The following is a 12,378-nucleotide window of genomic DNA, read 5'->3' as shown; positions in this document are numbered from 1 at the left end:
TGTTCTTATTCTAACCTGAGCTCAAGGTACTTGTATCCATAGTGGAGCTATGAATGGATGAATATTAAAAAGGGTGGGGCTTACAGTCACATGGGTTGTGTGAGCCTGCTCCCATTAGCATTACAACAGGGTAGCTTGACTAAGCACCAGCCAGCCCTGTTCAATTATCAGACTTGGTTGCAAGGGTGTCAGATGATCCTGATACAGGGCTGGGAAAGGGCCATGGAGTGCGGTTGCAGGTACTGTAGTGGATCCTGAAGCAAAGGGCTTTTGGGGGGGCGGCAAGAGAAAATGTCCTTTTAGTATGGAGGGTGGTAAGGAAAAAGGCTGTAAGAGCAGTAGGTGGAGCAGCTGTTTTTTGTTTTATATTTTTGCTTAAGTTTCAAAAACTTAGCCTGTGACCTGGGAGTCTTTGGGTAGGACAGTGCCTCCTTCCTGAAGCAGGCTGGCCAGTTATAAAAAAACCAATAGCAAAAATATAGCCAAAACACTTCAACCCAGAGGGCATGTAAGCACACAGACTATTTTATGTAAGTCCTACACAATTATTTTAGCCAAAGAGTGGCGGATTTCTTTCCTTCTTTCAACAGCTGCTGTATTCTGCGATTTTAACATAGGTTAAATTTTGGACTTTCAGACAGCTTCCCTCCAAAGTCCCTCTGCCCTCCCTTTTTATTCATTGTTTCTCTCCATGATTAACAGCTGAGAACATGTGTTCAACTCTGAAATAATTGTGAGCGAGAGACGTAGGCTGGATATAGAGCACCACAAGAGTTCATCTCTACAGATTGTGTATTACTTACCTAAACTGTCTAGTATGCTTGGCCTGCAGCTGTGTATCTGTATATCTCAACAAGGAACGCAGTTTCTGACTGGCTGAACATGGCATTTACGGAACATGTGTCATCCAGCTATTGCTTCATGTCCATCCTGACAGGCTTGATTGTTCATTAATTAAAGTGTAAAGTATCTCTTCTGCACACTGCCTCACCAACTTCTTATTTGTGGTTTAGTCATTTATCATACTTTGGTATTTCACCTAAAAAAGGGAATGCAGCATGATGGTGATTGAATTCTTTGGAGGGAGGCTGGGAGTGCATGCTTAGTTTTAGCAGGTAACAGATCATGCCCCTGTGAGGTGGAAGTTGCATGTACTGGAGAACTACGATAACACTGTACATCCCATTATAAATCAAGAACTTTACACTTTCTGAAACCCAACTAAAGGCAGCTGTCTAGGGCTACGTCTACACGTGAAGCCAACATCGAAATAGGCTATTTCGATGAATAACGTCTACACGTCCTCCAGGGCCAGCAACGTCGATGTTCAACTTCGACGTTGCGCGGCACCACATCGAAATAGGCGCTGCGAGGGTACATCTACATGCCAAAGTAGCACACATCGAAATAAGGGTGCCAGGCACAGCTGCAGACAGGGTCACAGGGCGGACTCAACAGCAAGCCGCTCCCTTAAAGGGCCCCTCCCAGACACAGTTGCACTAAACAACACAAGATCCACAGAGCCGACAACTGGTTGCAGAACCTGTGCATGCAGCATGGATCCCCAGCTGCGGCAGCAGCAGCCAGAAGCCCTGGGCTAAGGGCTGCTGCCCACGGTGACCATAGAGCCCCGCAGGGGCTGGAGAGAGAGCATCTCTCAACCCCCCAGCTGATGGCCGCCATGGAGGACCCGGCAATTTCGACGTTGCGGGACGCGGATCGTCTACACGGTCCCTACTTCGACGTTCAACGTCGAAGTAGGGCGCTATTCCGATCCCCTCATGAGGTTAGCGACTTCGACGTCTCACCGCCTAACGTCGAAGTTAACTTCGAAATAGCACCCGACGCATGTAGCCGCGACGGGCGCTATTTCGAAGTTAGTGCCGCTACTTCGAAGTAGCGTGCACGTGTAGACACAGCTTAGGAGAGTTTGACTAGATTGCCAGTCTGTCCCTGGAAGCACTTATTACATTTCTTTACTCACCTCTTGTCACCAACAAATGTTCTGAAGTGCTCTCAATGGCCGTGTCTACATGAGCCCCAAACTTCAAAATGGCCACGCAAATGGCCATTTCGAAGTTTACTAATGAAGCGCTGAAATACATATTCAGCTCTTCATTAGCATGCGGGCGGCAGTGGAACTTCGAAATTGACGCGCCTTGCCGCCACGCATCTCGTCCCGACAGGGCTCCTTTTCGAAAGGACCCCGCCTACTTTGAAGTCCCCTTATTCCCATCAGCTCATGGGAATAAGGGGCCTTCGAAGTAGGCGGGGTCCTTTCGAAAAGGAGCCCCGTCGGGACGAGCCGCGCAGTGGCGAGGCACGTCAATTTTGAAGTGCCGCGGCCACGTGCATGCTAATGAAGCGTTGAATATGTATTTCAGCGCTTCATTAGTAAACTTCGAAATGGCCATTTGTGTGGCATTTCGAAGTTTGGGGCTCATGTAGACATAGCCAATGAGATATTTGGATTTGCCTAGCTGGGTAGGGACCTCACTAGTGGACTCCATGGCTGCATCTACACTAGCAAATTGTTTTGGAAGAAAAAGGGGCCTTTTCTGAAAGAAGCCACAGAGCACCTACACACAAAATGTGCGCTTTTGATCTGAAATCAAAAGAACACAGCACCTTTTCCGGCTGTCCTCTTCCCTTCTTTTTCATTTGGAAAAAAATGCGTGTACATGCCCTGGGAGCTTTTTTCAAAAGAGCAGTCCTCATGGCACCAGGTTTTCGATCCCTGGCTGTTCTTTCAAAAGTGTAGGGGCTGTGTGGATGCTCTCTATTGAAAGAGTGGATTGATTTTTTTGGTTCACTTTTTGTGTGCGGACGTACTCTTTTGAAAGTTTTTTTGAAAGAAGTTTTTTTGGAAGAGAGCTTCCAGAAGAACTTCTTTTGAAAGATCTCTGTAGCGTGGACATAGCCCATGTCAGATCACAAAGTACTTTCTCCAGGATCTAGAAAAGTTCTGCAAAAGCCTCACTGTGTTGCCATCAGAGTAATCCTCTGAAAATCTGTTAGCAACGAGTTCAGCAGCCAACTTCCTATTAGGTAGCTGTGATTCCAGTCCTTTATCTCTGGTCAAAGGATGGATATATAAGGATCTAACGATCAGACAAAGTGAGGATCATAGGTTACCCTTCAAACACTTATTGCCTACCCAAGCATGCAAAATGAGGCAGGAAGGTAGATTTTGCAGTGCACCCTTGTGCTGGCTAATGCTGAAGTGCCTGGATGAGGTGGTAAAGAATTTGGTCATTGGTGAGAATGAAAGAATGACTTCTTAACTTCAAAAAGAGCAGAAAGAAAGAAAGAAAAGATCTGAGAATTGATACTAGCCCTATAGATCAGTATCACAAAATTGTATCTGTCCACTCACCCTAGACAAGTTGGTGTTTGAAACGAAGATGGGTAACATCATTTTTAAAATTATCACCAGGACCTTCAGATTACATAGCAAGGGACTCATAGTATTGCTAGAGCCCAGGAGGATATGTGCATGACATAGGAGAGGGATTCACTGGGAGGTGACAAAAGTACATTTTGGAGAGGGGTCTGAAGGAGAGGGCAAAAAGCAGGAGCATGTCTTGATGCACCAAGCAGATCAGCGTCGTTAAGAATAAGGAAACATTAAGCATCTTGTGCGACCCAAGGGCTCCACAGTATTTCCTAAGCAAAGGTGTGATTCTTCCCTGATTTGCCATCACTAACAGCATTGCAAAGCAGGTGCAAAACACCAGCTTGCTTTGGTGGCCTTTTACTCTAATGATGTACAGTAAACCCTCAAACTATGCGGCTTCAAGTTGCATGTAACTCGCTTTAATGCGAGTTAAGCACAACTTGAAACTGCTTTGTGTCTCCTTCCCCTGCTTTCCCCCAGCAGTGCAGCAGTCATCCTGATAGCTGTGCCACTGGAGGAAGACAGGGAGAAGCAGCCAGGTAACTGAGCTGGTGGGCTGGTCAGTTTCCTGGGTCCCGCAAGCAGTGGGGAGACCAGAACCAGGCTGTCCCCTGGTTCCTGGCTCCCTGCCACTTTGGGAGCCAGGAAACTGACCAGCCCTGGTGGGCTGGTCTATTTCCCAGCACCCGCAAGCCCAGGAGAGCTGGGAACCAGGCAGCAGCCTGGTTCCCTCTCCCCTTCGACTTGTGCAAAAATTTGAGTAATACGAGGTTGAAAGAAAACAACCCTCACATAACTCAAGGGTTTACTGTACTGGCGTAAAAGACAAAAGAGGATGCCTGGCAGGGAAGAATCAGGTCCAACTCTGATTCACTAAGTAGTAAGTTTGGAAGCAACTTCAGCACTCTGGCCTAGATGCTCAGCTATCGTAGCTCCCTTGTCTTCTGTGGGACACTGTTGGTTTATACAAGTTGAGCATCTGTCTCTCATTACAGACCTGGTTTCCCACTCATGTCAATAATGCCCACGCTATGTATCCAGTCTGATTTTCCAAACTTGTGCATGTTGATTTCCTTCTACAACTGTGGTGATAAAGTGCTGCTCTGGTGTTTCAGGGTGATGGTCACAGCCACCGAGAAGGCCGAAACACTTGGTATTCATGTCTTGTAGTCTCCTCCACTCACCAAGGTATGGTGAAATTGTTCAGCACTCTCAGCAGAGAGGCACTGCCTTTCATGTACATCACCCAGAGGTGCCAGAGCCACTTGGGAATGTTCATCCAACTGACTCTTCCTGTGGAAATGTCATATAACTAGTGCAAAGAAGTGGAGTGAATGGGAGAGTGCTAGACACAGAGGAATTTTATTTCGTTCCACTGGCTAATGCACCTTCTGGCACCTTACTTATGCTGTGCTGCATCTGTTTGGGACCAGGTCTCTGGGCATGTGCTCCAAAGTGGCATGGAAATCATTACCCAAAAAGGCCCAGGAAATTATGAACTCACAAACCACTGAATTCAATCAATGAGCAGATGGGTGAAACTTTTTTGCGGGAGGAGCAAAAGAAATTAAGGATGGGCTCCAATCAAGAGATCCTTTATTCCTCAGAGAAGCATGAAATTGTTTTGGTGTCTGAACATATGATGTCCTTCCTTCCACCCGAGAAGCACTGCTGAACTGAGTTATAAAACAATCGCTGCCAGTTGGCTAGTAACAGGTTCACTTACCTGAAACCTCTTACACTTTGGTACCAACCAGCCATTAGCCAGAAGTGACACAGAACATGGAGACTGTGCGTTATACCTGGGCCACAAGTGTTTACAACAGGGGCACTTTTTGTTTCAGATCTGCTGATTATTTTGGCTAATAAATGTCCCATTTCAAATGTTTTGGGATGTTTGCCATCAGGAAGACAGTGTTCAGGATTTTATTTTAAATTAAGATGAGAAATACTGTTAAAGCACAATAGAATACATTAGGAAAAAATAACACTCCAAGAGCAAAGGGAAAAATGAAACACCTTTGCACATGTCACCATGCTACTGGTCTCATCCCACGCACAGCAATCTCTCACTGATCTCTCTCACTGCCAAGAGGAAAGGGTTTATTAAGTTTTGGTTTATCTGGTTGTTGTGTTTGGGTGATCAGCCACTTAGGAGGAAAGTGAGGTCCCAGCAGTGTTTGGTCTACTGTCACAGAACTCAATCCTGCAGCACTGTCCACGTGTGGAGTTCCCCTGAGAATTGAATCAGAGGAGTTAAGTTGCTTGGGGATGCTCTTTTCAAAAGCATTTAGCAATGCCCTAACCATTCTCCCACTGAAGCCACTGGGGCTTCAGAGCAAGAACTGACTCCAATTGTCTTTAGTGAAAGCAGAATGAGCCCAGTCCTGAGCACTTTTGAAAAGCAACCCCAACACAAGCCCGTAATTACAGAACTGGGCCTTTGTGAGGAACTAGTATGTATCATATTATGAATCTCATGCTTTCTTGTAGCACACCACTTATATTTACTGCCAGTGCCTGCAGGAAAATATGAAGGGTCAAAGCTAACAGTTCTGTGTCTGCTGCTAACCTCTTTGGGCTTTCTAGATTAAAATGTTTTGGCTACACCATTTCATCCGATGAAGACTATTTCTGGCCAGAGCACTAATTATTTTTAAAAGAAAAGGATGAGAGACTTTAGCATGGAGTTTGTCCAAGTGCAAAGAACATTCCAAAGAAGTCAAGGATAATCAGACATTATGGTTGGAAACCTGCTTGCTGTTATCATGCACAAAATCCTCACTACCCCCCACCCCTTTTTTTTGTTCAAAGCAGGTTGTTTTTACACTAGGTACCTGTCACATAGCAACGGAACATTAATAAAATAATATTTATATTTATATTTACGTTAAATTCCCAAGTTTCGAAGCTTTCAATGGAAAACACTGCTTTTTAAAAATAATAAATAATGTCGACTTTTTTCTTTACATTAAAAAAAATCTGTACATGATTACACAGTGTAATAAAATACATTTCTGGTTTCCAGGCTAAGGCCGTTTCATCTTTGGGTTAGATCTTCATCTAAGGAGGTTACAGGCCCAGGATTTTGAACCTGTGTATTTCCTGCTGCATGAAAATCAGGCTCCCAGGGTTCACAGATCTACAGCGTTGCCTGTCATTTACATGCAAATGAAGAAGCTGCCGACAAGGAACGTAGTAATATCTACATGCAGCAAGTAGTGAGAGTGTGAAATTATGATTACAGGACAGGTGAGAGGGCAACATTTAAAAGGAGTGAAGTTTTTTTTGTTTTTTGTTTTTTTTGAAAGACTTACAGCTGGAAGTCGTGGGGAGGAGAGAAAAAGAAAAAGAAAAACACCCAGGCAAGAGATTGTCTCCAAACTGGAGCTAGAAAAGTTCTTTAGATGGCATACATTTATCGACATGGCACTTGGTGAGCTATAACAGACTGACATTCCCTAAGAACTATGTCTCTTGACCAACTTACCCTTTACAGGAGGGATGGCCAAATTTGGCCCAAATAATGATGCCTGCATCTAATTGGTAGAAAATGGGACTGACTAGGACCACTGTTCTCTGGCTCATACAGAGCAGCACTTGCAGGCACTTGCAGTCTGTGGGCCACATCTCCATAGCTAAGAAATGTTTCTGTGGGTTGTATTTTAGCTCCTTATGGGCTGCTTCTGCTCACTGGCTCTTTTACCTTTAGCCTCTTTTATCCTGATCAGGAGCCTTACTGGACAGTGTACAGTGGGAAACACTGTTGTCATTTGATATTACACTGCCTGTGTCAGCTCACACTGACAGATGTTGCTATGAAAGATAAACGAGAAGGAAAGAATTCCTTTTCTTTTCAGACAGAATACATAAGCACACTCTCTCTCCTGAGAGCACCATGTTGGGTGAGGCTGTGACCTCGAGCACACAAAGGAGTCACTTACTGTTCAAGTCAGACTTTGAAATCTTTAAGATCACAATATTGTTTCCACAAAACAAAGAGGCGGCATGCAGCAAAAAATGGCAGCAAGGAGAAAACCATAGATCTCTGTGTGGGTATGTGCGCATGAGGGCTTGTGCACGTGTGGTCTTTGTACACAGGGACGGAAGTTTGCACACCTCTGTAAAGCACTGACATTAAGGCCCTGCTGCATTAATAAAGTCCAGACATCCTCCTGCAGCAACAGAGAGGTCTCCTCAGTTGTTCTGCACACTGTGTCCCCTCTTCAGTCTTACCTATCATCGCATTCATGCTGTTAGCCACTCTATCCAATCCATAGAGAAAGCCCCATGAAATGCAGACAAGTGAGTTTGCATTAGTGCCCCAAAATCATCTGGTAATGAAAGTGTGCAGTTCCTCTTCCAGGATCTTCTTAGAAACAGGACTCCTGGGATTCTGGGTCATTGTGGATGGGAAGCTTGTCATGTTCCTGATGATGTCCATTATGTAAAACTGTGTACCTAAGAGGGGAAAAGAATCATTAGAGCAGACAAATGAATAGGAAGAGTCATTCCTTTTTTTTTATGGGGAGTCTGAGACCCAGGAATATGTGACTGCAGAGTGCTCCAATAGCCAGTTTCTCTGTTCCACCTGTCAAGTACAACGTACATCCAGACTTTGTTCAAGGGGGAAGAAGATGGCTGTGTCCATAACATGAATTCCATCCCTGCAAAGTGGGGACCTGTGGTTTGTGTAGAACTGAGCTAAGGTAAATACCCACAAGAAGCCAAGCCAGTGAATTAAGAGACTGCGTGGCCTGTTGGAGACTGAGCTGTCAACACAGAATTGAATCTTTTTAAAGCCATTATTAAAGAATCACTTTGCTTTGGCCTGGAATATATGTGTGTCCTGGTATAGAGTGACACAGAGACTTATCCTCTGTGTCATGTGAACCAGATAGTAAAAACAAGTGACAGTCCCTCATTTCTGTTCTTGAATACAGCTGTCCTTGGTGCTGATCATTTCATGTTCAACCAAATAATCGCCTTCCATAACTGCAGACCCCACGTCTGCAGCTAGTGTGGCTGGCTCAACAAGACAGGGTACTGGGGGGGTCAAATCTGGCAGGGAAAACAGGCTCTGGGAGAGGGGGCGTCTTGGCTTATCAGATGACAGCACCAAAAGGGACCTGGGCCCAGATTCATCACAGGGCTTTAGTATTCACACCCAAAGTGCCTATCTGTTTGTACCTATGTAACAGAAAAGGGTCTTAACCAAAAGCTGGGCTATAAACACACCCAAACTTTTGGGAAGTCTGGCTCTGGATCTAAAGATGTCCTGGCTCAAGCACATTTGAACCATATCTGTCAGCTGTTTCAATAACAGCCATTATACATGTGGCTATAACCATCAAAACAACTGGCCAAGGGTTGGGGGTGAATTCTCCAGCACGTCAAAACTTCAAAATGAAGGTCAGCTTGTAGCTCAAGCACAAGATATGGGCTTGAGGCTGGAATTAGGGAGGGATATTCTATGGCCTGCTCTAGACAAGGAAAGCAGACGAAATTTCCATAACGATCCTTTCTGGCATTAAAATATAAGAATAATTTGCAAAGACATTATTTTCATACACAGGCCCACCAACAGGGAGAGCAAAGGAGACTGGCATTTGAAAGCTGCTCAGAGCTCCAGTCACCGCCTCTGCTCCAAGCCCTTTGAAGTGCCACGGCAGTGCTGTTGTGCCGCTTCATGGGGCTCTGAGGGAGGCAGCAGGGCTCAAGCATCGCCCACTGTGGCTGTCAGTCCTGCTGTTTGTATATTATACCGAGTCAGACAGAACTCATTTGCACAAGATGCTCCCGCAGGAAAACATCAGCAAGCCAGGATCAGTGCTGCAGCTGAGTTATGGGAGACTGTGAGCTCTGCAACCAAGGCAGCCATGCTGCAGAGCGATACATCGCGCCAGACGGGTACTGAAAGGTGACATCAGGCAGGACACTCGAAAGAGGCAGTGCGTCAACCAGCTCTGCTCAGGGTCAGACAGGAATTGTCCATGTTTGGCATTTCAGCAGAAGATGTCATTTGTATGAACAGCATGTGCACTACGGAGACATTGTTAGTGTGCCTTAGAGTCAGTCTCAGGGCAGAAATTTATTCTCATGTCGCTTCTAGGGCTTGGTCCAAAAATTCCAGCTGCTACCTGGGGAGACATGCCTGTGTGGGGAGGAGGAAGCATTCTGTACCAGTGCAGCACTATCTCCAGATCTGAAGAAGTGGGTCTGCCCCACAAAAGCTCATCACCTAATAAATAATTTTGTTAGCCTTTAAAGTGCTCCTGGACTGATTTTTTGTTTTGTACCACAATGACCAATCATGCCACAGTGTGAAAACTAACACAAAGGAACAATGGGTGTTCTGTATGATTCGCACCTGGGAAGTTTCCTAAGTAAACTGCCAAAGGGGTGTCCATTAGTGGGCTGCTGTGCTATGGGATTGCTTTTCAGCAGTTTCTTCTGTCTTACAACAGTTCAGACTGCTTAACTCTTATGCAGCTCACCTGCAAAGTCCAGGTGTGGAAAATCCAAAGGCTTTGCTCTTCTCAGAGTATGATGTTGTATTCAATCTGCTGTCTTGGATCATTGTATTCATTTTACACAGACACAAACACTCACAGAACGCAAACTGCAAACTGCAATGCACAAGCATTCGTGCTACTGAATTTTAACATTTTCTCACTCTTGAAGCACTTGTGTACTCACCCAATTGGAAAACAATACCCCATGGGATTTAGCTCCCTAATCACAACTAAGCAACACTACACGGACTCCGAATAATAAATATGTTGAGAGAGATTTATCAAGTAGGGTTGAAAAAAGAACAAATCTGAGGAAACACAACCAGTGGGCAGAAAAAGAGGATAAACATATTGAATAAATTATTCACTGCCAATTATTTGCTCAGCTTTACTGCCTACACTGAGTCTCTAGTATGGGATTTTTAAATGCTGGCACTTAAAGCCATCCAACTCAGTTAGAAACAGCTCCCCACTCTCCCTATCATCCTCCCACAGCTCAATGAAGAGTGCTATTGCCATTTCATTTCAGAGGACAAACAGCATCAAGCAGCACTAATGCCTGATAAAGGATAGCCATTATCACCTACAAAGGAACGTCTGTCTCAGGCTGCTTGCACGCTTGCAAAATGGTATTTTAATTGTGATAATGACCAATTTTCAGATAATTGCTTCTGCAGCACACACTGTTTCTGACAGTACAATGGGCTTTTTAATTAAATGGTTGGAATTAGCTTTCACTACAGTTGCGGGGACTGTTTGTGTAAATCGTTGACAGAACCATGATAGAAATGAGGCGCCTGTGAGCCTAAAATATCCTTGGACTTCACCAAGTCCTAGGAATATATTCACCAGTAGGCTGTACCGTCCCTGCACGTTCTGACAGACTCATTTCAAATCCCCACTGTTCCCCTCCCTGCCCTTTTCCAACCGATTTCTACAAGCAGTGAAGGAAGCAAAGCCAAGACAGCCAGTCGACTTTGATTCAGTCCAGGTGCCCTGCATGGCACAATAGCTCCCAGCATAACGTTGGGGGTCTTTTGAAACTTGGATGAACCAGTTATGATGCTCCCCACTGGTATCCTGGAGAAGAATCCTGGAGATTATTTATGGGGTTTTACAGTATTAACTCTAAACCAGGGAAGAAGCCAGCAGGAGCAAAGATGGGGCTCTGCCCCAGAAGAAGAGCCCCTGAAAAGCTGCCCCTCGCAGGTGACAGACCAACCCGGTACATTACCTAGAAGATGAGTAAGAAGGCATTCCTCTACAAAAGAATTTTACCACCAGATCAGAGGGAGACCTCTGAATTAGAATTCATTTACAAATTTGACATATTTAACCTGGGCCTGAACAGAGATTTCGACTATCTTATGCATGACAAGGGCAATTTCCCCACCTTTGATATTCCACGAATGGGACACAACCTACTTAATTTGCTTCAGTTCACTGGCTCTATTACTGACAGGCAGCCCTCCCCCATCCCCACCCCTATTGTATAAAATCTGATTCTTTTCTTCCCTCCTTTCCTCTGTGGAAGTGGGTTCTACCCATAAAAGCTCACGAGCCAATAAATTGTTAGTCTGTAAAGTGGCACAGAATGACATGAGCTAACACGGCAATGAAACTCATTGTACCATGGTGGGCTGAGTTTCCTGGATATGAGCTCTAGCCCAGAGCCCAATATAAATACCAGGGTTTGCTCTTGTAAAGGTGCCAAATTCATCCCCATTCCCATTCTGAGCATGGTGCAGAGCCTGGAGTAAATAGTGGATTGATATCTTTGTACCTCCTCTGTCTGAGGGAGGCTGCTCTGTCTGGTGGTCTGCTACCAAGAGTGACTGAGTCCTTCTAGCAGACCGAAATAGCAGGTGAATAGGAACATCTGTCCCCATTCCCAGAAATGTCTCTAGCACAGGGATTCCCAACCTATGGGTTGGGACACAAACGTTACATTTTCTAAGGGTTGCCAGCTAGGTGGATCTGAGACACATGTTGCTCTTTAACAAGCCATTTGTGGTTCTCGCCGGCTCCCCAGTCCCTGCCCTGCCACACTAAAATGGAGCTCAATGTAATCAGTTTAATGGCCAGCAGGAGGGATATGGCCATTAAACCATTAAATTGAGTCCTATTTCAGCATGACAAGGCAGGGAACTGCCAGTGCTGCAGCGGGGGGGAAGGGAGCATGAGGGCTGGGGAGGGATCCATGCAGAGGAGGTGGCGGCGGCCCAGTGAAGGAGCAGCAGCAGCAGGAGTGTGTGGAGCGCATGTGAGGTGGGTGGTGGGGGCGTTTTGGGGCTGAGAGGGGTTTAAGCTGGAGTGGAGGGGGGTGCATTTTTCCAGGTGAGAACCCTCCCCCCACCCATTTTGAATTGCCTTGGGTCACAAAGTCTTACTGAATTGTCAGAATGGGTTCCAGTCTCATAAGGGATGGGAACTGCTGCTCTCGCATGTCCCTATGCCTGGGTCCTG

At 45.5% G+C, this 12,378-nt stretch overlaps 1 protein-coding gene across 2 annotated transcripts in view; it reads right to left on the bottom strand.

Moving 5' to 3' along the window:
- Nucleotides 1-5,309: 5,309 nt before the first annotated feature.
- HTR4 (5-hydroxytryptamine receptor 4) overlaps nucleotides 5,310-12,378 on the bottom strand; it is a 211,739-nt gene continuing 204,670 nt past the window's right edge. For both annotated transcript variants that reach the window (XR_012647630.1, XM_075009847.1), the window contains one exon: nucleotides 5,310-7,858. Coding sequence is in view for 1 of the 2 variants with exons in the window: in XM_075009847.1 (XP_074865948.1) it covers nucleotides 7,771-7,858 (88 nt within the window). In the remaining variant the exon portion in view is untranslated. The remainder of the gene's footprint in view (nucleotides 7,859-12,378) is intronic.

The sequence above is a fragment of the Carettochelys insculpta genome, chromosome 15, assembly GCF_033958435.1.
Source record: "Carettochelys insculpta isolate YL-2023 chromosome 15, ASM3395843v1, whole genome shotgun sequence".
Taxonomy (NCBI): Eukaryota; Metazoa; Chordata; order Testudines; family Carettochelyidae; genus Carettochelys; species Carettochelys insculpta.
This window is presented reverse-complemented; position numbering and strand designations above follow the sequence as displayed.